The sequence below is a fragment of the Hydra vulgaris genome, chromosome 03 (assembly GCF_038396675.1).
Source record: "Hydra vulgaris chromosome 03, alternate assembly HydraT2T_AEP".
NCBI lineage: Eukaryota > Metazoa > Cnidaria > Hydrozoa > Anthoathecata > Hydridae > Hydra > Hydra vulgaris.
The window spans coordinates 25,968,388-25,994,002 of NC_088922.1; the positions used below are offsets into that span (position 1 = coordinate 25,968,388).

The 25,615-nt window shown below is 25.3% G+C and overlaps 2 protein-coding genes across 9 annotated transcripts in view; one reads left to right on the top strand and one right to left on the bottom strand.

Annotated features, from left to right (window-relative positions):
• Nucleotides 1-25,615, top strand: part of LOC100207979 (bifunctional peptidase and (3S)-lysyl hydroxylase Jmjd7) — a 101,230-nt gene that overhangs the window by 3,535 nt on the left and 72,080 nt on the right. The window lies entirely within an intron of this gene.
• LOC136078052 (proline-, glutamic acid- and leucine-rich protein 1-like) lies at nt 1,959-8,497 on the bottom strand. Of its 5 annotated transcripts, none has more exons than XM_065792784.1 (5): nt 8,331-8,497; nt 8,172-8,255; nt 6,852-8,096; nt 2,852-6,775; nt 1,959-2,779 (listed from the first exon to the last, which is right to left on the bottom strand). In XM_065792784.1, exons 1-3 carry the CDS (start codon nt 8,458-8,460, stop codon nt 7,906-7,908), a joined length of 405 nt encoding a protein of 134 aa, XP_065648856.1. In that variant the 5' UTR covers nt 8,461-8,497; the 3' UTR covers nt 1,959-2,779; nt 2,852-6,775; nt 6,852-7,905. The 5 variants fall into 5 exon arrangements, with proteins under 5 accessions (XP_065648856.1, XP_065648855.1, XP_065648857.1 ...); XM_065792783.1 differs by having other exon boundaries at nt 6,852-7,879; nt 7,962-8,255; XM_065792785.1 differs by lacking the exons at nt 8,172-8,255; nt 8,331-8,497 and having other exon boundaries at nt 6,852-7,646.

Consider the following 25,615-nt stretch of genomic DNA (forward strand, 5'->3'; position numbering starts at 1 on the left):
TCTAAATGAGTGAACCAAAAAAAATCAGTAGATATAGAAATATATAATATTCATCAACAAAGCATATCATAAACGATAAAACTATTTTTAAAGTGTTTTCAAAATTTAAATGATTTTATGAAACTTATATATATATATATATATATATATATATATATATATATATATATATATATATATATATATATATATATATATATATATATATATATATATATATATATATATATATATATAAGTTTCATAAAATCATTTAAATTTTGAAAACACTTTAAAAATAGTTTTATCGTTTATGATATGCTTTGTTGATGAATATTATATATTTCTATATCTACTGATTTTTTTTGGTTCACTCATTTAGATTAGTTTCATTTTACAAGTGGTGAAAATCCTTTTTTTCATAAATGATAGAAGTTCTTTTATAAATGATAGTAATTATTACTTTAATTTACTTAATTAAAAGTATTTAATACATTATTTTAATAATAATATAATAATTGCTAGTTAACTAACTAAGAACTAACTAATAATTAACTAAGAACATTTTTCCTTTCAACTGTACTTAGTAAAGATCTTGTTTTATGTGATATTAGTAATTTTTATAGTAGTGTTTCATAAAACAGTTGACTTCTTAGTATTAAGTAATCAATTTAAATAATATTTGCACAGAAGAGTTAATAACATTAATACCAACTATTTAACATTAGCAGCTTTTAAAATTATTTTAATAAGCAGAGATATAAAATTTGCAATCATTTTTCTTCTTTAACATCATTAACTTTAAAGATTGAGGTTCTTATTTTATAATTATTTGAAATTATTTTTTTATTTAGTTTTATTTAAAGAAAAAATAAACATTTTAAATAGACTAATTTACAACAAAAAAGTGTTTAAAAGTAAAATTTTTAGAAAAAAAAAAAAAATTATTCAAATTTTAATTTATGAACATATTTCAAATAAATGTAACCATTTGTAATTACAAATCATTTGTAATTATAAATGGTTACAATTATTTGAAAAATGCGCTTAATGAAAAATATTCTGAATATAATACTTGAAGTTAAATTACATCAAAACTTTTAACAAATGTTTTTATATTAGCGAAATGCTTTTAAATAAAGTAACAATTTACTGATAATGGTTTTTTTTTAAAGTATAGTTGACAGTTGTATATATTTTTTTTAATGTATGATATATAAATTGTTTAAGTGTGCATTTTTTATAATAAATGTTATTAAAAAATAAAAAGTTGTTTTGTTTTTATAAACGATGACATTCTATGACATGAAAGTCTCTTTAACGAATTTTAATATAAGAATAATTAAAGTTAATACATTTGAAAAGATAAATAAAAGTTTGTTGAAAAAAAAAGTTTGATCTTAAATGCTTTTATATTAACGAAACGCTTTTTAATGAAGTAACAAAACACTTCTAATGAATTTTTATAATAAGTAATAAGAAATTGTTTGTTTGTTTTTTACTTATATGAATATGTAAACTTTTATGATAAATGTTTATCTTTTGAAACATTAAAAAAAAACAAAAACAAAGTACAAATGTTAAAACATAGAATGTAATGGTTTTTAATTTGTAAGTTAAATAGACTAAGCATTTTAGTTTAATGAGTTTTGTTTTAGTTGGGTTAAATATATATATATATATATATATATATATATATATATATATATATATATATATATATATATATATATATGATGATAACGTAAGTTACAATTCTTGTAAGAGTCAGACTCAGATTCAGTGTCACCGACCGTGTAAAAAATAAAACGTTAAAACCGCGGCCCGTGTAAAAAAAAGTTGAAATAAACCGAATGAAAGTGATGAAAATTTCCCGGTCTCAAAAAAAAAAAAAGGTGGCGCATGCGCGCAAAAAAAAGATCAGGTGTCAAAAAAATTTTTTATTTTATAAAAACTGTTACAGTTAAAAAATGTTACAATATTGATTTATTTTTTTCTCTGAAAATAGGATATTTTTCTTTGACAAAGTTTTCAAATGTCATGTTTGGATAATATTGTTTTCCGATGGTGACATAATGATTATAAATGTCGAGTTCTTCAAAAAATGATTTTTGATATTTTTCTGCAGACATCAAGACAAATATCAGTTCTTCACCAGTTAATTGGATTGTGTTTTTGACAGTACAATTGCGATTTCCACACATTGTATTAGTTAGCTAAAAAAAAATTTTTATTTATAAAAATAGTTGTACAAAAAAAAATGTTAATAAAAAAAGTACAATAAAAAATTTCAATTAAAAAAAGTTTATGATTTGTGAATAGAAAAGTTCGCTTTTATATATTCGTTTATAGAAGTTTTTTTCTTATTAATGTTTATTTTTTCTAGCTCGTCTTCCAAGCATTTCTCGAAGGCTAATCCTTTTAATTTCGCATTCATTTTTTTAAATTTTATATTTGGTGGTGGTAGCTCGAATGTGGAATCAGTGAGATCATCTTCCCAGTTTTCATTTGAATTCATTTTTTTTATTTATATCTAAAGAAAAAGAATGTTAGAAAAAAATAGAAATTGTTATAAAAAAGTAAAAAAATAAAGAATAAAAAAAAGACATTAATATACAATAAAAAAAAAAGACACAAATATGCAATAAAATATATATTTCTGTATAAAAAAGTTAATCATTTTTTTTCAAGTAGCACGCTTGACATACGCCACATTGTTTAATACAAAAGTATCTTCGGTTAATTGTATCTGAGTGGTTTAACGAATGTTTATTTATTGTAAAATAGTAGGCATACATGGCTGTAAAAAAACAAAAAAATAGAATTAATAAAAAATTTTAATGATAAAAATAAATACAGAAAAAAAATATACCTTTCATTTGTTTTTTCACTTTTTTGTTTGGCTTTCTTTTGCTGTAACCGTATTTCATTTTTTTTATTAGTTTGTCTATAAATATAAAATGATATCATTATAATGTACAAAATTATTTTCACGAATATAATAATATTGATCTATTGCCCATTGAATGTATTTTCTAATACAATTATAAAAAAAATCAAGTTGTTCATTTTTAATATAACGATTATTATAGTGCGATCTAAACATTTCGTATAAAGGATATATAATTTTTCTTTGTACCCAATAAAATGAATTATGATTTAATAAACAACTAATGTCGTAATCATAAGAAAAGTCACAAATATAAAAAGATTTGTTTTCATCATCATAAATATATAAATTTCCAAGCTGTTCTTTTAATAATTCAAATTCGATTTTAATTCTTCTATATGCCAATTTTCTTTTACACAAATCTTTTAACGTTTTCAAGTCTACATCCATGTTATTTTTTGTTTCGGATGTAAACCAATTCACAATGTGGATAATGTCGTATTCATAAAAGTGCTTACTTCTTTGCATTTTTTTTATTAGTTAACTAAAAAAAAAATTAAAAAAAATTAAAAATAGTGTTTTACAATTTGAAAATGAATAAAACAAGGTTCAATAGTATAAAAATATTGTTGTTGTGACCAATTTATATATTCCATGATTAAACGATATAATTTTCGTATTAAATGTATTTCCAGTTGTTTATTTGGATCAGCAAAATAAGATATTTCTGTGAAAAGTATATGAAATAATTTGTAAAGATATTCTCTTTGAAGATTAAAAAATAATAAACGATTATTAAAAATATTAAAATAGGAATCAAATTCAAAATCAACAATGGAATGAAAGCTGTAAAATAACAAACGAATATTATCTTTATCTTTCCATTTGCTATGTGGTAGTTTGGTTTTATCAAATAAAGAAATAATTTTCTTTTGCAACTCTTGAAATTCTAAATAAATTCGTCGATAAGCCAAAGTTCTTTTGCACAAATCTTTCAAGCTAAGTTGTGATTGAATTTCACGGGTAAATCTGTTAAAGTGATTCAAACTAAAACTGTCGAAAATAAATTGATAATAAGAAAAATGACGTTCTTCTGGACTAAACCAGATGACTGTTTGTTTTTCAAAGTTTTTAATATAAGAAAGAATGTTGAATTCTAAATAATGACTAGCTTTTCTTGTTTCTTTGTCTATTTCTATAAACTTTTTTTCTCGTGCCATTTGTTGATGAAGTCTTTGTAAAAAGTGACGAAGTGTAATTTCTTCTTTATCAAGTATTCTTCTAATATTTCCCCAGTTGCTTCCCATTATTTTTAATTAGTTGTCTAAAAAAAAAAAAAAAGTTTACAAATGGAGTTAATACAAGTAAAAAAAGTTATACAAGTAAAAAAAGTTAATACAAGTAAAAAAAGTTATACAAGTAAAAAATTTTTTTTCCTAAAAAAAAAAGAGTTAAATGAATTCTTGTGCACATTCAGGTGCTTTAGCTGGTTTTGGATTATATAAATGAAATAGTTCTTGTTGTTTTGCTTCTACAACTGCACTTGGATATGCATATACAGGTGGATTATTAACAACGCATTCTTCGTAACTAGGAAGACGTGGTATTTTATTTTTGTATTTGTTGAAAATATCATTTCGATGAATTGTTTTACATAATACAAGTAGATATTCCAATTTACTTTCTAATGATTCGTAAAGATGACCATGTTCACTTTGAATAGTATGATCTTTAAAGTATTCTATCATATCCAAACCATTTTTTAAAGTTTGTTTGATTCCTAATGGTATTCTGAGTAAGAATTTGATAGATTGCACGTTGTTGGTTGTTAGTTCCAAACTAATTTCTCTGAATATATCAATGGTATTCATTTTTTTTTATTAGTTAATCTAAAAAAAAATAAGGGTTAATAATGTTAGATAAAGTACAAAAAAAAACATTTTAAAAAATAGGATAAATACATTTTTTTACATAAAATATGTTATTGTATACTAATCGTAATAAATAAATTATTGTTAATAATAAATGGTTTTAGTTCTTCGTGTGAAATAAAATTCTTATAACCAACAGCCACATTATATTCAGTGGTAGGTTTATCAAATGAACTGTCGTCTAAAAGTTGAAGATAATTATTGTTGGTAGTAGTACGAGTAAAAAATTGTTCTTTATTTCTCAAGGTGATATTAACATTTTTGGTAAAAGGCCATTGTAAACCATCGTCCAAGTCACCTCTTAACAATTGAAAGTAAATGGCTAGATTGTTGATGACGGTACTTCGTGTATACACTTTTATTCGATAACGGTATCCTTCTGATGTGTAAATGGGTTCTGAATAAAATGTTTCATCTGATAACAGTCTGAGATTCATTTGATCGAGTTTGATCAATTGCGTGTCTTTAAAAACGTGTTGAATTACCTTGACTTCTTTAGGTTGTTGAATGGAATTTTTTAAAGCTAAGAATTCTGTGCTATTTTCTTCTGCAATATGATAAAGTTTTGTTATTTCTTGTTTGAGATGTTCTGTATCTTGTTGATTTGCTAAAACCAACATGTTGTCATAACAGAGACTTTTTAATTCTGCCATTTCTTGGTTCGTTTTTGCTAGAGTTTGTTGAAGTTTGTCGTTTTCTTCTTTTAGATTTTTAATTTCTTTTTCTTGAAGACTCTTCATTTTAATCATGATTTGATTCATAGAAAGATTCAAATAATTTAAATTTTTCTTTTCGTCTTGAACGACTTGGTTCAAATAACGATTTTGTTGCTCTTTATAATATTGAAAGCAGATGACAGAGTGCTCATAATAATCTTGATCATCGATTTTGGTATTACAAAAAAAACATATTTTTTGTATATCTAGAAATTCGTAATCACATTCGTGGTTTAACAAATCTTGTACCTTTTTTTTACAGGTGAAACATTCGTGGGAGTATTGTTCTGTAGAACAATCTGCTTGATGCTGTAAAAGTTCTTTTGCACTAAATTCTTTGTCGCAAAAACAGCAAGGATATATGTTGGCTGACATTTTTTTTATTAGTTGCTGAAAAAAAAACATTTATTTATATAAAAAAATATAAAAAAATATACATGTCTTTTTTAACATAAAAGAATTAATAAATAAACAAAATTGCTCAATAAAACATATAAAAGAATAAAAATATAAATAAGGTTCTTTTCAATAAATTCTTCTTCTTCTTCAAATATATTGTTAAAAGTTATATTTTCTATTTCTTTTTCTTCTTCGTTTAAATAATCACCAAACCCAGGAAACATATCTTCATAATCATCATTATTATTCATTTTTTTAGTTGTCTAAAAAAAAAGAAAAAAAATTACAAAATAAAGTGATCTCATTTTATTACAACAGTTCGTCTTATGATGCAATACGATGAAAAAAAATTACAAAATAAAGTGATCTCATTTTATTACAACAGTTCGTCTTATGCTGCAATACGATAAAAAGTTTATGATAAAAAGCAATTTCAAACCATGGTGTTCTTGTTGTCGAGTTTATTATTTAAAAAGTGATGCTTGTTATTTTATTTGACTAAAAAAAAGATATATTTATAAATAAAAAATTATAAATAAAGCTCTGGTAAGTTGTCCATTTTATTCATAACGTCTATAACGTATTGTTCCCAATCCATTTCATCTAAGATTTCATGCATTTCTTTTTCTATTTCTTCCACTTCTTTTTCCATTTCTTCTTCCAACATTTGTAATTTAAGTTCTTCAATATCATCTGATTCTTCTTCTTCCATTTCTTGTACTAATTGAACTAAATATTTTTCATAATCTTCCTCTGTTAATTCTTCCATTTCCATAAGTTCTTCCAAATCTTGTTCTTCTTCTTTTGTCAATAACAACTCGTGATAGCAAAGACTCTCTTTGTTAATATAATCTACATAACTAAAAAGAAAAAAAAGAAAAAAATATAAAAAAATTATAAAAAAAAAACAAAGAAAAAACAAATGACAAAACTTACCATCCACATTTTTTGACGTATTGTTTCATTTTTTTTAAATATATTAGTTTGCTAAAAAAAATAAAAAAATTACAAAAAAATTATAAAAAAATTATTGTAATATATAGTTTTCAATTATTTTCATAGTTTCTTCTATATTTTTTAATAGTTCTAAATTATTTTGTTTTGTTGTCATGTCAACTGACCATGTCCATAACGCATCATATAAAGCACGAGCTGCTTCGAATTCGGTTCCTTTTCTTTGATAAATTAAATTTAAAAGTCTCATCATTCTTTCGTTAGTATCACGATAATCAGTTTGTATGCATACGATATCACGGTTTTTGTAGTCCAGATATTCGGCTAACGTTTGCCAATGTGTTTGTAAATGTTGTGCTATTTTTAGTTTTAATCGTGTAAAATTCATTATTTTATGCTAAAAAATATAAAAACATTAAATATTAAATAAAACTAATTTACATTGTAATAAATTAAATAAAAGTTCTTGCTTGTCGGTTTCAATTTCCCATCTTGTTATTACATAATATAAATGATTTAAAGCTCTTTTTTTATCTTTGTGTTGCGTTAAATAAAGAATTAAAATTTTTTTAATTTTGTCAAAGTTTTTTATATAATTCACGTCAATTTTTTTAATAATGTGTCTTTTAAAGTGTAGATCAATCGCTAATTGTTTCCAATGGTGATTTAATTGTTTTGAAATTGTATTTATTATTTGTTTGTACATTTTTTTTCTATTGTATTAAAAAATGATGTAAAATTCTATTGTATTAAAAAATATTGTAATAAAAAATGTAAAAATTCAAATAAGCAAAAAAAATATAAAGAAAAAATTAATACTTTTTTAATTTTAAATTTAACAAAAACGACAAATATTAAAATAGTAATAACAAAAAAAATAGTAATGTATATATATATATAATAGTAATAACAAAATAGTAATAACAACTAAAAAAAAATTTTTTTCTATAAAAAAATATATACAAAAGCTCATAAAATTTCGCTTTCTGTATTTTCAGGATCTGGACTCTCTAAAAAAAAACAGACAAAGGGGATATTAAAAAATATTTATACTTTTTAATAAAATAAAAAAAAGGTTCAAGTTTAACTTACGAGGAGAGTAGTCCCAGTGAGAAGGACCTACTTCCCTATTGGGTTCTGGTGGTGTTTGTGGTGGCGAACGTGGTGATAGTGGTGATAGTGGCGATAGTAGTGATGGTGATGGTGGTGAACGTGGATAGGGATTATCTAAAAAAAGAAAATATTTTTTTAAAAAATGAATTTTTTTAATAAGAAAAAATAGTAAAGTTAAAAAAAACTTACGACGAGTGCGAGAAAATCTTGTTTCATCTACAAAATTTTGTCTGACAAAGTTTTTAAAGTCTCTAAGTTTTTGCATTTCTTTTTCTAGAAAAAAAATAGTATTTTAAAAAATAATAATTTTTCTTATAAAAATGAAAAAAAACCATAAAAAACAATTACCTCTTTTTGCGTCGTATGGAAATACTAGACTGATGGGTTTTTTTTTTTCATTTTGAATAATGAAAAATTGATCGTTGATAGTATCGCTAAACACTTCATATTTTATATTGTTTATTGTTATATATCTCATTATTAAAACTAAAAAAAATAGGTTTATTTAGAAATAAATACTCTTTATTTTATTGTAATAATTATAAATAGTTATAAATATCATTTTTTTATAAAATGCCTAAAATAAGGTATACTCCTAGATCATTAAACACTGTCAATATGGCACGTACAAAAACAACAGTTCCTAGAACAAAAAAAGCAGTTCAAACACAAACAAGTAGAAAACAAAGTTCAACATCGACACAGACTGAAAATCAGTATTTACCGAGCAATTGTAAAAGAATATTATCGTGTTTACGAAGAACAAATAACAGATATAAAGATAATAAAACAAATCGTAAACTTGGAAGAGTTGGCAAAAGAATAAAACGTTGGGTTCATACTGCTGAATCCTATGTCGATATTAAACATCAATTAAAAGAAGCAAATATACGACGAAAAAATAGACAAAAATAATATATTTACAAATTGTAAACATTTCTTTTTATTAAATAATTTAGTTTTCTTATAGCATTGCGTCGTTTATATGACTTGCTTTTTTTCTAAAAAAATATATAAAAAAATCTTATGTGTAAAGAAAAGAAATAATGAAAAAGTGTAAAAAATATTAAAAAACAAACTTTTATTTTGTTGACCGGTGCTTCTGCAAATTCTAATGGAGCTTCGTCTATTTCTTTTTCAGAGGAGGTTTCTTTTTCTTTTGGAGGTTCAACAGTTTGATTTTTTACGACAAAGTCTATTTTGTCTGGGTCGTTTATAAAAATATTAAAATCCAATATTGCGTCTTCATCTTCTATTATTATAACCGAATCGTCATCGCTTATGATTTCTGGTTCTTCTTCTAAAGATAGTTCGTTTTCTTTAAAATTTATTTCTTTTCCGACGACTTCATCGTTAAAAAAATATTTTGTTTTTTTAATCGAACGTTTTGTTAATGTTTTTGTCATTTTTGATTTTGTTAACAAAAAAAACACGCTTTTTATGTATAAAATTTAATCTCTACAGATTAACGCGAAATAAAAGCTAAAGTGATGCAACTTTATTCAATGAAAAGAAAATGCTGTGTCATGTTAGTTAAATTTAGAAAGTTATAATAACGCTTTTATGAACAAGATTAAAAAGATTAAAATACGGAGTAAACAACTTTTTAAAAACACTGCGAAGAAAAAAACTCTGTGATAAGTGTTAAAACAACATGTTAAATAAATTCAAAACTTTATGAACCAATACGTCGACGTAGCATAGTGCATTCGCTCGCCGCACTATGTTTCAAACGCCATGCCATTAGACCGTCGTGGGTTCGATTCTCGTTGAGGGTAGTAGAAAGTATAGAAAGTTTAATGTAAAAACACTAACTCGAAAGAATTAGTGAGTGCGTCTAGAAAGTATAGAAAGTTCAATGTGAAAACACTAACTCGAAAGAATTAGTGAGTGCGTCTAGAAAGTATAGAAAGTTCAATGTGAAAACACTAACTCGAAAGAATTAGTGAGTGCGTCTAGAAAGTATAGAAAGTTCAATGTGAAAACACTAACTCGAAAGAATTAGTGAGTGCGTCTAGAAAGTATAGAAAGTTCAATGTGAAAACACTAACTCGAAAGAATTAGTGAGTGTGTCGAGTGAAAACACTAACTCGAAAGAATTAGTGATGTGAGAACGAGTGTGTGAGTAAGCAGGCTAAGGACTAAGTCAGGACTAAGTAAGTTAAGTAAGGACTAAGTAAGGTTAAGTAAGTAAGTAAGAAAAAATACGGCCGTATAAAAAAAAAATAAAGACTGTAAGAAAAAAACACAAGTAAGTAGGCCTACTAAGATAAAGTAAAGACAGAATAAGTAAGGTTGTGTCAGGGTGACACTATGTTTTTTATATTGTAAAAAAAAAAAAAAGATATAAAAAAATACAAGTCGAAAAAAAGTTAAAGTCAAAAAAAAGTTAAAGTCAAAAAAGTTAAAGTTAAAAAAAAAGACAAAAATGGCTGCAGATGATATTGATTTTTCCCGTATGATTGTAAGACGGAATTTATTTTCAACACCTTCTTATAAAAGCAATTTGAGACCTAAATATACATCTAAATTACCCAAATATACAGTAGATGGAAAATGGCCTTTTCATAGGGATGCTTTTTTTGAATTTTTTGATAGGACCTCTTTTGATGAAAACGAGTTAACTGATCCCAATAATACAGAACTAAGAACTCTAAGACGTAGAAGAGTTAAGAAAAATTTAAAAAAAATAAAGCGTCAATATTGTAGAAAAGCACTGATGTGTTATCGAAAAACAAAAAGCAAGTATATAAATAATAAACAAAATCGCGAAATGAATCGAGTAGGAAAACCGATATATCGTTTTGTTTTAACAAAAGTAGATCGCGATAAACACAGAAATATTTATTAAAAAATGAGACATAGAAGACATAGAGGGCATAGAAATGCTAAAAGATATATTTTTGTTCATCGAAAATCGAAACCTAATCCTAGACCTTATCATTCTTTAATTGGTAAAGGACGAAAACGTAGTTATAGAAAGCGTGGTAAAGGTTTTCTTGGCAACCTATTAGGAGGTATTCCTTTAATTGGTGATTTGTTTAAAACTATAGTTTAATCGGATTAAAAAACATGTATAAAATAGCTCAATTCTGTAAAAACGTTCATTTACAAAAGAAAATGAATTCAATAGTGTGTAAACACGCCAAAAGAAAAAGTCACATTAAAAAATATTGTGACAAATGTTTTGTGCAAAAATTTCGAGATTATGTTGAAGAAAATATTAAAGAGTGTCTTTGGTTATTGAAAGATAATGAAAAACAGAGTCAAAAGCTCAAAAATTTACGTACAGACACAAGTGCTTATGGCGATTATATTCTTACGTACGAATATGAAAACGGTGTTGTTGAAATTATCAGCGGAGATAAAGAAAATGGACACAGAAAAACATCTACTTTTTTTGGTGGATTTATATTAGATTTTGATATTATAAATAAAATATATAGCATATCTCATGTATATGACGGTGTTTTTTATATTGGTAATAAAATACCAAAAATATATTGATAAAAAAAATATTTGATAGTATATTTTCTGTTTTTTTAAAAAAAAAGTACTATAAATTTGTTTGTTTTGAAATAAAAAAATTCATTTGAAGAAAAAATATTCATTTGAAAATAAACAAAAAAAAATGGAGTTTAAAACTTGTTTAAACGAATTTTATAACACAGTTATGAATGTAGAAGCTTCCAAGTTTGAAGCTAGCGATATTTTAAAACATGTTGAAGGCGATTTTAAATTAGTATTTCGTTTGGATGCAAGTAAACAAATCAAAGTAACTCGTGATAATAATAAAGCCCATATTGAATTTTTTTATGGTGAAATCAACCACATTTGTTCCACATTTGAAATGAATTATGAAGACTTTGTTGATGTTATTAAAGAGACATTTAATGTTTGGCAACTCGAAGAAGCAGACATAAAAGAATGAATGATTATTTAGAGAGCTTTGCAAAATTAACTCGAAGAAGCAGACATAAAAAAATGAATGATTATTTAGAGAGGTTTGCAAAATTAACGTTTGCAAAATTACAAGATTTTTATATTTCACTGTTTAAAACAAATAGTAAAGCAAAGGGTGATTTTTCATTGACGCATCATTACCAACGGGGAATAATTATTAAAGTAACACGTTTCAACGATGAATTTATTATTGAGTTTATATATGAAGAAGTTCCTTTTGAAACTTTTAAACTTCCTTTGAAACATTTTTTAGTTTATGTTGAGCATTGTCAACAAAAATGGCTTTTAAGCGAAAAAGATATTTGAGATCAAAAAGACGTAAAAGTCATAGAAAGAGAATACGCAGAAGAGGAAGAGGATTAGCCGATTTTATCACGCCTAAAAATGTAACTAACGCATTGCAAGTGGGTTCGCTGTTATACAGTATAAAAAAAGCGTGGAAAGGCAAAAAAACAAAAACGCCTCCTGTTCCTGTTGTTACAAAACCTGCCAACCCTTATATGCCTCCGGATAAAGTGTTTGAAGTATATTAAAAAAAAAGTTGTAAAATATTATATTAATTCATTAAATGAATAAATATGTACATATAACAAATTGTTTCTTTTTTCTTGTTCTCGTTTCTTTTTATATCGTTTTATTAGAATAGTTTTTTTTCCTTTGCAAGTTAAACAATTTATTTTATAAAGATGTATTTTTGCAGATCTTTTGGTAACAGTATTAAAAATCCATACTTCTTGATTTACAACGTGGATAGTGCAGTTTTTTAACAAATGTTGATTTTTTTTTTCTTTTAAAACAACGAAAAACAGTTCACCATATCCGTTGCACGTGGTGCATTTTTCTTCTACGATTTCTTCTAATAGCGTGTGTGCTGTTCTCTTCATTCTGTTTATATTAAATTCAGAGCAATCTGCCTTTTTATTTCTTTTTTAGTCATGACATCATCAATAGGTACATCTAAAAATTGATTGGCAGTCTTTAATCGCGTATAATTGTTTGCGTAAATTCTATCCATTTCATTTTGCATCATGTAATAAATGTTTTCCTCGTTCATCACAGCTGGAATGGCTTGAATATCCAATAGGGATAACTTACCCCACGTACCTTCATAATTTGTTCTTAAGAATCCTGCATCTTTTAAAAATCTTTTAGCAGCATTTTGAGCTAATAATTGTTTTTCGTAAATATCATAATGTAAAGGAATTTGTTTTGTTTTCATAGACAAAAGATCACGTTCCAGATTTTCCTGTTTTTTCATATAAAAATGCAACTGCATGTCTTTTTCAAACAGTTGTTTAGCAGTGTTATCAAGGTGTGGAAAGAGTTCGTGTTTAATAAACTGAAAAAATGAATAAAGATTTATTTGAACTAGTGAAGAGGCATGAAGCGTTGTTACTTCAAAAAAATAATGGTTTAACAGTCTGCACAACGAAGGTAAATATATTTGATCTGTATATAATACATTTTCGCTGCGAAAGACTAGAGCTACAAAATAAGCGGCAAATGCACCACATAAACTACTATCATTCCATTGAAAAGGAAATTTATTGTATGAAAAAAATACATTTTGATTACCAGTAATTTCGCTATATTTTAAAATAAATTTGGTAAACCAATAAAATTCACGATTTTCTGCTGTCCATTCTGTAGGAAAATGATTGGATTGTCGTATATAAGAATTAATTTCAATTTCGTTGTAGTTAATGTTAATCGTGTTGATTTGTATATTGCTATTCACTTCTTCTACTGCTTCAAACAAATATTTATTAAATCTTAAATGAATTGGAATTTGTTGCAATACACTTTCTTCACCTAAACTATCAAAACAAAAAAAATGACCCTTGTCTATTTTCATCAACACTCTCCAATGTTGACCTGCGTCTTTTGTAGTTTCATTGTTGTAAATGATAAAGGAACCATTTTTTTTCATTTGTTGAATAATATGAATGTGTGTTTTTGTTTGACTTAGTTCGTCAAAAGCATATATTCCTATAAAATAATTTTTAAATTCTGAATTTTTAAAAAAACGAGACAAAGAATCATCAGTAGCCATTTTTTTTTTATTCTTCTTTTTCTAAATTAAAAAAACTCGCAATAAATAGTGTTACAACAGCGTGTAATATATTAACAAATAAAGTTTTTTTATCGGCGGTTCCTTCCTTTATAATTCCTTCAATGTTTCTTTTAACAGACTTCTTTTTTAAAGCATCATCTAGTTTTTTTATCAAAGAAGTAATGGTAGGTATTACTTTTGAAGTAAACGTATCCACAAAACCGTCAGTTTGATCGCCTTCTGTTAGAATCATAGGTGGTTTGATTTTTCTTTCTAGCAGCAAAAGAGTAAGCTTGGTTTTATAGAGTTCTATTACATAAGGTTCGCCATAGGTTTCTTTCAAATCATCAAAGTAGTTGAGATGAACAGAACAAAGTTGAGGATTTTCGAGTAAATTATTAAATTCGCTGTTTTTAAAACATTTTTCAATACTGTAAGAATTTAATGTTATCCTTTTAGATTTGAGTACATTTTGTAAAAATTCAAACGAATTTTTATCTGTAAAATGTTCTTCTTCTACGTAATCCGAAGAAGGTGAAGAATTTCCAGACTTGTGTTCGTAATATTTATATCTTTTAGATACTTCATCGAGCGCGCACACTGCGCAATTGTTGTGAATTTTTTTAATGATGCTATCAACGCGATTCATTTTTTTTAATTAAAAATGTAAAAAAAAAATATTTTTAAAAAAATTTGTTTTTTTATACTTTTTTATTCGTTTTATTAAAAGAATACGCTTCTTTTTTTAATAAAAAAGCATTTTTTTTTCTAGTTGTGGTTGTTAGATTTGGAATTTATAACCAACACTGAACGACATCAGTGGGGAAAAAATTGTGTTAGAGAATTGTGTTTACGATCCATCGGTGATAAAACATATTTTCACACGCAAGTCATTCCGTGTGTTAATTATCACAAATTAGATGAAAAATATAAAAAAGTATTTTTTTACTGTCAAAACAACATACATGGGTTAGAGTACTATCCTAGTTTTAAATACACAAGTGAAATCATATTTTGCGCATCTGTGATCGATTATTTAAAAGAAAAATTTTCAAAATATGAACGAAACTTTGTATTTTATAAAGGTGGTTGCATGGAAAAAGATGTGTTAAATGCGATAAATGAGCTTAAAATACTCTCGTTTGATTTAAATCAGTGGTTCTTTCCAAAAATCTCTCTTTTGCCTATGTATGTCAATAACGAAGATAAATGCTTGGAACATTTTTCAAATGTCAAAGATAAAACAAATGCTTGTCATCACTGCCCTCGATATGAAACATTGATGTTTTCATTGTATTTGGAAGATTATGTAAACGGATTTACAATAAATGGCAACGTTTATGACGATGAATATTTTAATTTTATTAAATTTATAAAAGACAACATTCAATGTATTTACATATTAAAAAAAGACACTTGTGAATGTTTTGAAAATATATTTAAAATAAATAATCTTGTATATCAACTTTTTGATATGGAAAAAAATAAAAAATAAAAAAAAATTGTCTTGTTTATAATCCTTCTTCCGCAGTCACATAATATTTGGTGTAATGATTGTTTGTGTGAATAGGTTGTTTCGATACTATTTTGTCGTTTTCATAATTATAAACTTCGTCCTCTTTTCTGTATAAAATCTTTGAAATGTTAAAGTTTCTCTTAAAGAAAAAAAACCATTGAGCTGTGGGAAACATTTCTATTAAACTTTTTTCGTGAAAATTGCAACGTTCAAAGGCTTTGTAAATGTACACTTTATCTCCTTCTTGATGTACTTTTTTTTGTATAAAATATTCATAAATAGGAACGGGTGTGTATAAGGTATAATAACCATTATGAAAAACTTTATCGTCAAACGAAAAACAAGGGAGTGGGTCCATGCAAGCTGGAACAACATAATTTAACAGTTTACAATTTTTCTTCAACTGATCATATTCCCATTTGTTAGATAGATAAGGAAACAAAAAATAATACTTTAAAGTGGGTTTAAGTTTGCTTTTCCACGAAGTTTGTTTTTCCATGTTTTTTGATTTGTAATAAAGTTTATATACTTTAAGAAAGTCTTCTAGTTGTTTTTTTAATTCTTCGTGTTGTTTTTCTACACTTGTTTTGATAACATTTAAAAAATCATCGTTTATCAGACGACATACTTCGAGCATGTTTGTTCTCCATGATGGTGCTTGTTCTACAAAATTCATATAACGTCGTGATGGTTTTTCAAACAAATCAAGTCTATTTTCATAGTCTTTAGCTATAAAAATATAATATAAATCCTTAAATTTTTCTTCTTCCAAGTTTAATTCCAAGTTAAAATTTTTTAAATACTTAAAGATAATGTCTTGCCATTCTTCATACGTGTTATTTAAATGGTGAAATTCAAACAACATAGGATGTAATTCATTATCTGGATAAAAAAGTTGAACAGCTTTGATAAGACTTTCGTCGAGTTGTTTGCTAGTCATTTTCTCTTTCACAAATGAACTAGTGTTTTGTTTTTTTCACCCTTTATATAGGAAAAGAGAGAGATTAAAAAAACAAGTTTTTTGATATTAAACAGGTTTTTTAATTCAAAAAAATTACAAAAATTTTTATTTTAAAAAAAAATTATTCTTCTTCTTCTGGTACTTCTGGTACTTCTGGTACTTCTGGTTCGACTTTGGTTTTTTTTGTTTCAATTTCAGCAAGCTCGAGAGAAGCTCTTTTTAAATTTTGATTTAAATTTCGTGAAACGCCATTTTTAATTAACGAATTATGAAAAGAGGGTTCTATAGCCAACTGTCTTGCATATTCTGTAGTATAAATTTCGTCTTCTTCTTTGGCTAATCGTATACTAAAATTGCTAAAATCGATCGTTTTTAATATGCGAGTTTTAGGGTAAGCTACTTGCCTATAGGCTTTGTTTTGAGCTTCTTCCATAGCCATCATCAAACTTTCCAATACTTTTTTGGTCATTTTGTTATGATTGAATTTAAACACCGCATTATAAGTGAGTTCGCCTTTGTTCATTTTAAATGTGTTGTCGTCTTTAGTCAATTTCAATTCGCATCTCAACAAATAATTTGTTTTGTTGAGTTCGCACATTTCTCTATATCGCCATGGTAACAAGATTTCACAACCCTCATTTTTTTGTTTGTAAATCAATTCTTTTTTATTAAAGTTAAATTGGGCCAACGGTTTAAGAGGAACAGTAGAATATTGTTTTTCTTTCACATTTTTTTCTTCTTTAAATTCAATGAGCCACAAAGTTGCAGCTGCTAGATCTGCAAATTTAACATAGTTGTTATCATTGCAGTAAACAATTTCAAACTCTGTCATTTTTTGATGTTTGTTGTGTTGTGAATGAACTTTGAAATGGAAATGAACTCTTTTTATACTATTTCAGTTGAAAAGAGAGATTAAAAAAAAACAAGTACTAAACAAGTTTTTTAGAAAAATGTTAATCCCTTAATCAAGAGTCTAAAGTTCAATGTGTGGTACGATGAACTTTAAACTTTGTACTTTACACTTTTAATTCTGTTTTTAATGATAGAGATAATGTTGTTATGACTACTATTTTATATAAAAAGAGTGGAAAAACAACTTGAGGTTATCATCTTTTTGGACAAGACAGCGAGATAGATAAAATGGAAAATAAAGAGTTTAAATCACTTGAAATTACAGATATTCATGAATGGTCTTTTTATGAAACAAAAGAAAGTGCTTGTTTTGATTTGAGAAGCTCAAAGGATGTTATACTTCAACCCCATCAACGTGTTTTAGTAAATACTGGAGTGTATATAGATAAAATGGATTCAAATTTAGTAGGACAAATATATTCAAAATCAGGTATTGCTTTTAAACATGGTGTGGTAGTGTTCAATGCTCCAGGCATAATAGATGCCGATTATAAAGACGAAATTAAAGTCTTATTGATGAATCATTCTGAAGAAAATGTTGTGTTTAAACGTGGAGATGCCATCGCTCAAATGGGATTTGTAAAAATGTTTAAAGCTGAAAAAAATGTAATAGAATTTGATGGGTGTTTTTGTGGACAAGTAAAAATGTCAATGATTAAAGATGTAGAAAGAAAGGGTGGTTTTGGTTCCACTGGAAAATAATTTTTTTTTGTAAAATATTTTTTTGTAAAATTTTTTTATTTTTTAGATTAGTAAAAATTATGTCATTTCTTCTTTTTTTATTTTTTTATTTTTTTAGAAAAACTAATAAAAAATGGATTGTTGGCCTACACGCTTTACTTGGGATAGTATTTTTCAACATGATGAAAAACAATATGGGCGTTTATCAAGAATATTCGCTTATGTTAACATGTATCAAACAGACTCATTTAGTAATGTGCTCAAAGATGTTAATGATATGAAGAGTTTTTTTATGCAAGCAATTCAAGTTATGAGTTTAAATAAACTAGATTGTTATTTGGATATTTTTTCTAAAATTAAGCTTGATTGTGGTAGTAGAGAAAAATTATTTATGGATTCTATAAAAATGGAAAAGAATAGTAGTGTTTATAATTATATATTGAGTTTACAAACTATTGCAAAAATTTTTTCAGAATTGTTAACTTTTAGTTATAAACATATTGAATGTAATAACGATTTAAATTATGAATTTAAACATTTATCTGTATAATTTTTTTTATTTTTTTTAGATTTAGATTAATTAAAAAATGAATAATGAAAAATGGTCTGAAGATCGCATCAAATGGATTACCAAATGTTACAAACTACATCATTCTGAACGGAAATTGTGGGAGTTTTTGGAAGAATTATCACCTGTTTTTTATTTTCATTTTGTTATTGTTAAAGAATTTTTAACTAATGACGAACATCAAGATGGTATAGTGGGACAACTTGATAAAATAACAGAAATTATAGATAAAAATAACGAGCTCATCAAAAAATATCTCAATATACGTCAATTTTTAATAGAGATGTTCAATTTCATGATTGTCACTTGCAATGCTGCAATTGAAGAAGACGAATTTATTGTAAAAAAAGAAAAGGAAGAATTTGCAAGAAGAGATGAAGCCTTGTTCTCTTATATGAAAGTAAACGTGGACATGAAAAATTTTCATTACATTTCAAAGCACGAAGAAAGATTAATATTAAAAAAAACAATTAAAAATTGTTTTACGCTTCTTCTTATAAATATTTATATCGAGTAACTTGATTTTTTTTTATACTTTTAATAACTTTTGTATTTTTTTAGGTAAACTAATAAAAAATATGGATTTCTTTCGAGATTATAAATGTGGAAAATACATCTCTCATAAATATAGAAAGTTGGATAAACGTAACGCAGATGTTGCTGCTGAATATAAAATAGTAAAATGTTTTGTTGAATATGGTGATGATTTTAAAAATTTTCACGACAACAATGAAGCAGTAGACGAATTGAACCGTTTAATACGAAAAGATGCTGAAAAAGATGGTTTTATAAACAGATTGAGAACTTTGCAACTGTATTATCAAGCCATGTACAAATTATTTACGACAAATCAAAAAGAGATTGAATGGCTTAAAATAGAGGTAGAAGAAGATAAAGAAAAACAAAAAGAAAGAGATTTGGCTATGTTTGAGTATATTGAAAAAAATGTCCCTGAATTTCGCAAAGAAATAATGAAACATTTTTCTTTTGTCAACAAGACTGAAAAAACAATACGTATTCGCGAAGAATTACAACTTTCTTTTTTAAAAACAATGGAATATTTGAGTACCTTTTTTGATTAAATTTTTTTTCTCTTTAGATTACATAATAAAAAAATGGTAAAAATAATAGTTCGACCAACAAACAGCATTATGGCAACAACACCAACAATTTGTCAATACATAGAATTGTGTCATCATAAAGAATGTCAAAAGACTAAACTTATTTATGCAATGAATGTGGAAAAAAAAATTGTCATCAATAATATCATTTTTAAATAAATTTTATTGTCATTTTTTTAATCATTTTATTGTATTTTTTTAGATTACATAATAAAAAAATGGTTGTGGTTTGTGAATTTGAAATTGTTAAAAATAAAGATGGAAGGTTTGCTGTTATTGATCGCGACAACAATGCTTTTCGTTACGGCAATCTTCTTCTAGAATGTATAAGACAAACTTATTTGAATTCTATAAATGGATGGCACTGTTTGGAAAATGGTTTGGAAGATTATCATCTTAAAGAATTGTTTCAAGAAGATAGTTTGGAAGATTATCATCTTAAAGAATTGTTTCAAGAAGAAATGACTCAAGAAGAATTTGTCAATTTTGTAAAAGAAGTGCGAAAATTAAAACCTGAAAAACTGAAAAAATATTCTGAAGAAAAAATTTTTAAAATTGAAAAAGAACTTTTATTAGAAAGTTTTGGACATTTGTTCTTTCAAGGTTGGTGGTTAAATGAAGAGACTTTTGAAAAGTGTAAAAAAGTCTCAAAAAAAATTGGGATTTCAACAACGTTACTTAAAGTGATTTGTAAAGAACGTAATTTTGTTTTTGATGCTTTATGTAAAATTGCTGATTGTGAATGTTCACCTCAATGTGTATTTTGTAATTTAAATGCTTGTCACATTTATGTCGAACTAAGAAATATTTTTGGTTATTATTATTTTGGTAAAATTTTTTAATTATGTATTTTTTTTTTAGATTACATAATAAAACATGGAAAAAAATATAAAGTTGGCTTGCAAAAAATTGGTATTGCCTGAAGTGTTGATGAAAAATAATTTTTGTTATTATAAAGAGGATATTAATAGTTTGGCTTCGTGTGCTTGTAAATCGCATAATATGTGTCGAAAATGTAAAAAGATTGTGTTGGAAATATTAGAAAATAGTGATTGTGTGTTGAAATATGAACCACCTTTTTATATAGATAAATATGGATGGATATGGATGAATAATTAAATTTCGATATTAAATTTTTGTATATTAAATTTGAATTTTTTATATTAAATTTTTTTAGCATTACATAATAAAAATGGAAAAAAATATAAAAATAGCAAGTATAAAATTGGGATTCAGTGAAGCGATAACGAAAAAAAACTTTCGTTATTATAAAGAAGAAATTTATAAGCTAGCTTCGTGTGCTTGTGAAAGAGATTTGTGTAAGAATTGTCTAATGATGGCGAGACATATTATAATGGCAGAAAAAAGAGACTCTCTAAGAAGGAAACGAGACTATGAAGAAATAATTGAATAATGTCATTTTGTATATAGAATTTTATTTAAAAACTTTGTAATATTTAATGTTTTATTTAATAATTTTTTCATATTAAATTTTATAGTATTTTGTTTATATTTTTAACATGTTTATATTTTTTTTTGTTTTTTTATTTAAAAAAATTTTTTTATATTAAATTTTATAGCATTTTGTTTATATATTTTTTTTATTTAAAACTTTATATACATTTTTTTTGTATTTTTTAGTTTTTATAATAAAAAATGGAAAATTATACATTGAGCTTGTTGGAATTGTCAGAAAAAACAAAAAAAAGTTTGAACTTTTTGGCTTTTTGTACTTGCGATATGAACAATAAAAAACAATATTGCGATATGATGTGTTATGATTGTAAAAAAATTGCTTTGGAATTGAGTGAAGAAAAAATAGACTATGAAACATTATATAAACATTTTTTAGATGTTATATTTAAATAATAAAAATTTTGTATATAGTTTTTATTTTTTTTGTATTTTGTCTAATAATTTTTTTGTATTTTGTTTAATAATAAAATTTTTGTATATAATTTTTATATTTTTTTTAGATTATTAAAAAAAATGGAAACTAACATAATGTTAAATGCAAAAAAAATGGGTTGTTCTGAAGAATTGATAGAATCAATTATTCAACATCGACGAGACCAAATTTCGAAATTAGTGAATTGTGAATGTAAAAGGTTATGTTCGAATTGTAAAACAATTAAAGATAAAATTACATTTACAGAACGTCATTTTTCTGATAGAAACAAACATTTTTTTATATTTTTGGACGATGACGAATTGTAAAACAATTAAAGATATAATTACATTTGTCGATATAATTATATTTATCTGATAGAAACAAACATTTTTTTATATTTTTGTAATTAATATATATATTTGTTTTTATATTTGTTTTTTATATAATCATTTTTTATATCAAATTTTGAATTCCATTTTTTATAATGAATTGTATACATTTTTTTGTATTTTTTTTAGATTACATAATAAAAAATGGAACAAGAGGAGATATCGTGGTGTAACTATTCTATTATATTAAAAGCTTCAAAAAAAATGGATTTATCTAAAAAGTTAATCTTAAAAGATTATAAAAAACAAAAGAAATTTTTAACCGAATGTCAATGTGACGAATACAAACCATCATTTCTTTGTATGTATTGTTGTTCTTGTGTGGATATAGCTTCAAAAAAAATGGATTTAACTAAAGAACAACTCTTGGAAATTTATAGAAATAAAGAGAAAAAGATTAAATTTTTGGCTGAATGTCAATGTGGAGAATACGATCCTGTGTTTGATTATCGTTTTCTTTGTTTATGTTGTAGTTATTGTGAGGATTCAATAAAAGAATTTTACACTATGATAATAAAAGCTTCTAGTAAACTTGCTTTATCGTCTGATTTATTAAACAAAATTTTTGGTCTTATTAATCATGAAATACGTGATTTAGTTAAATGTAATTGTGTTTTTGAACATTTGTGTGACAATTGTGTTTTTGAACATTTGTGTGACAATTGTACTTTTAATAAAAATTTGGTATATCGATGGTTTCGTTAAAGTAACTATTTTTTTTATTAATGTATTTTTTTTTCTTTATTTTTTTTAGATTACATAATAAAAAATGCAACTAACAGAAAATGATTTGGATTTTTTGATGGAAAAAATATACCAATTCAATCGAGCTCACCCAGCTACATTGGAAGAAATTCGAATACATGCGATTAGTTCTAAACAAATTTTATGTCGTCGATGTCAATGGTATGGTGAGTACAAGTGGGATGATTTTTTCATTCAAGAAATGAAACGAGTACCTCATATATTGATTTTGATGGTTTTTCAATATATTAAAAAACATTATCATATTTATTTGAATTTAAATTTTGAATGTTTTTATGATTTTTTTAAATTAAAATGTAAAGAAGATGTTTTAAACCATGTAAAAGAAAAATGTAAAGAAATTGAAAATTGTAAACATTATTTAAACGAATGTGAAGAGTGTGATGAGCATAGAGAATTTGATGGTGAAAGTTGTTCATTTATATATTGTGAAAAATGTTATAATTCTGTTTATTAATTGACAATTTTTTTTTAGATGAATAAAATAAATGAAAATAACAACTTGTTGGAATTATTAAACAAACATAATGAACAAATAAATGTATTGAACAAAGATGAAATGTCAGCTGTGAAATTTTTATTACTTGTTAATGGGAACAAAAACAATTTTTCAACTAAATTGGAAAAACTGATCAATAGAAACATTATATATATGATGTTTTTTATAAAATATGGTGTAATATTTTTATATTCGAAATAAATTTTTTTTTTTTTTAGATGAATAATATAAATGAAAATAAAAAAATGTTGGAAAAGATTGTAAATATGAATTCTTTGTTGAAAGAAATTCGCGAAACTTTAACTGACGAGGAGAAAGAAAATGGCAAAACTTTAACTGACGAGGAAATGGCATCTTTGAAATTTTTGTTAGACGAAAACGATAGTGACTTTTTATTTAAAATACGAACAAATTTAAATGTTAAACTAATTTTGTTATTCTTTTTTATCAAATATTCTTATATGTATTTTTTTCAGTAAATAAAAAAAAAATATTTTTTTTTCAGCAAAATAATAAAAAAAAATGTTATCTTTGCAACAACAAAAAGCACTTCAATGGCTTGATGAAGGAAAGAATTTCTTTATTACTGGTGGTGCTGGATGCGGTAAAAGTTATATTGTCAACCAAATAGCTCAAAGCGAACAAATTTATAAAACAATACATATTACAGCGAGTACAGGAAAAGCATCTTATTTAATCAATGGTGTCACCATACATGCTTTTGCTGGTATAGAAACTGGTGTTAAAAGTGTCGATTATTATAAACGACATATGCATCAAGACATTAAAAAAACATGGTTGGAAACTGATGTTTTAATTATTGATGAAATTTCAATGATTAGCGCTTCAACATTTGATTTATTACATTCGATAGCTTGTGAAATTAGACAATGTTACGATGAATTATTTGGTGGTATACAAGTGATTGCTTGTGGTGATTTTTTTCAGTTGCCACCTGTTTCAGGTCAATTTGTTTTTAAATCACAAATATGGCTACACTACATGACAGAAGTGTTGGTTTTAACTCAATGTTTTAGACAAAAAGACGACGAACAATTTTTTGGAGCTTTAAATGAACTACGTGTTGGTCAAGTTTCAGACAAAACTATTGATTATTTTATGACACGTTGTTTTGAAAAAGATGAAAATTTAAACTCTAAATCTACCAAGATTGTTTTTTAGAAACATCGAAGTGGATGTTTATAACAATCAAAAAATGGAAACTATCAAACAAGAAGGGTATTGGTTTTATGCTAAAGATGTTATTAAAAATCGAAATATTCCATGCTCGTTTCAAATTCCGGCAGCTGTTTATCTTAAAATAGGTGCTATTGTGATGCTTGTAAGAAATATTAATGTGGAAGAAGGTTTGTGTAATGGTACTATTGGTACTGTTATTTTAATGAGAAAGTAATGCAGTTTGGGTGATGATGAATAAAAAAGAAGTCAAAATTGAATGTGTCAAAGAAGAAATTTTAGATTGCTCTCATGCTGTCGTGGGCTCAAGATTTGGTTTGCCTTTAAAATTAGCATTTTCTTTTACGGTTCATAAAGCACAAGGAAGTACCATGAATAAAGCCGTTGTTCAATTTAATTCAAAGGCTTTTATTAATAGTCTTTATTATGTTTCTTTATCACGAGTTTGCAATTTGAACGATATATTTATAATTATTAATAATAAATTTGATTTACGAACACTATTTAAAAGTATTACTGTTGATTCTGATGTTTTGGAATTTTATAAAAAATACATGTAAATTTTTTTTTTTTTAGATTCTTAAAAAAAATGAAATTTGAATATCAAACTGAGGAAACTCGTTTTAGTAATAACAGTATATACACGGAACATTTTTTTTACATTAAAGATCGTTATAAAGATGAAGATATTGTAGAAGAATCACAACTTTATTCAGAAACTCAAAGTCCAGATGAAATTGTTCATCATGTTGAACAAAAAACAATGCAAGGTTTTGAAACACAAATGAAAAACAGTATTCTTTTTGCTGACTTGTTTCAAAATTTCTTATTAGGTTATAATATTGTTCTTTTGTGTTGTAAGTCTATTGAAAATGGTTATTGTAAAATAATGAAACGTTGTTACAATTCACCTGTTTATTTTATTAAACCTTTAGAAGGACCGACAAATTTGCGTGTTCTATTCAAGATGCCAATGTACGAGCTGTTTTTAAAGTTTTAGAAAACGACAGCGGATGGAAGATAATACGATTATGTAATATTAAAATTAAAACTTTATCCAATTTAACAGAAAGATCCATGATGAAATTACGAGATTTTGAATTGTCTGGTTTTAAAA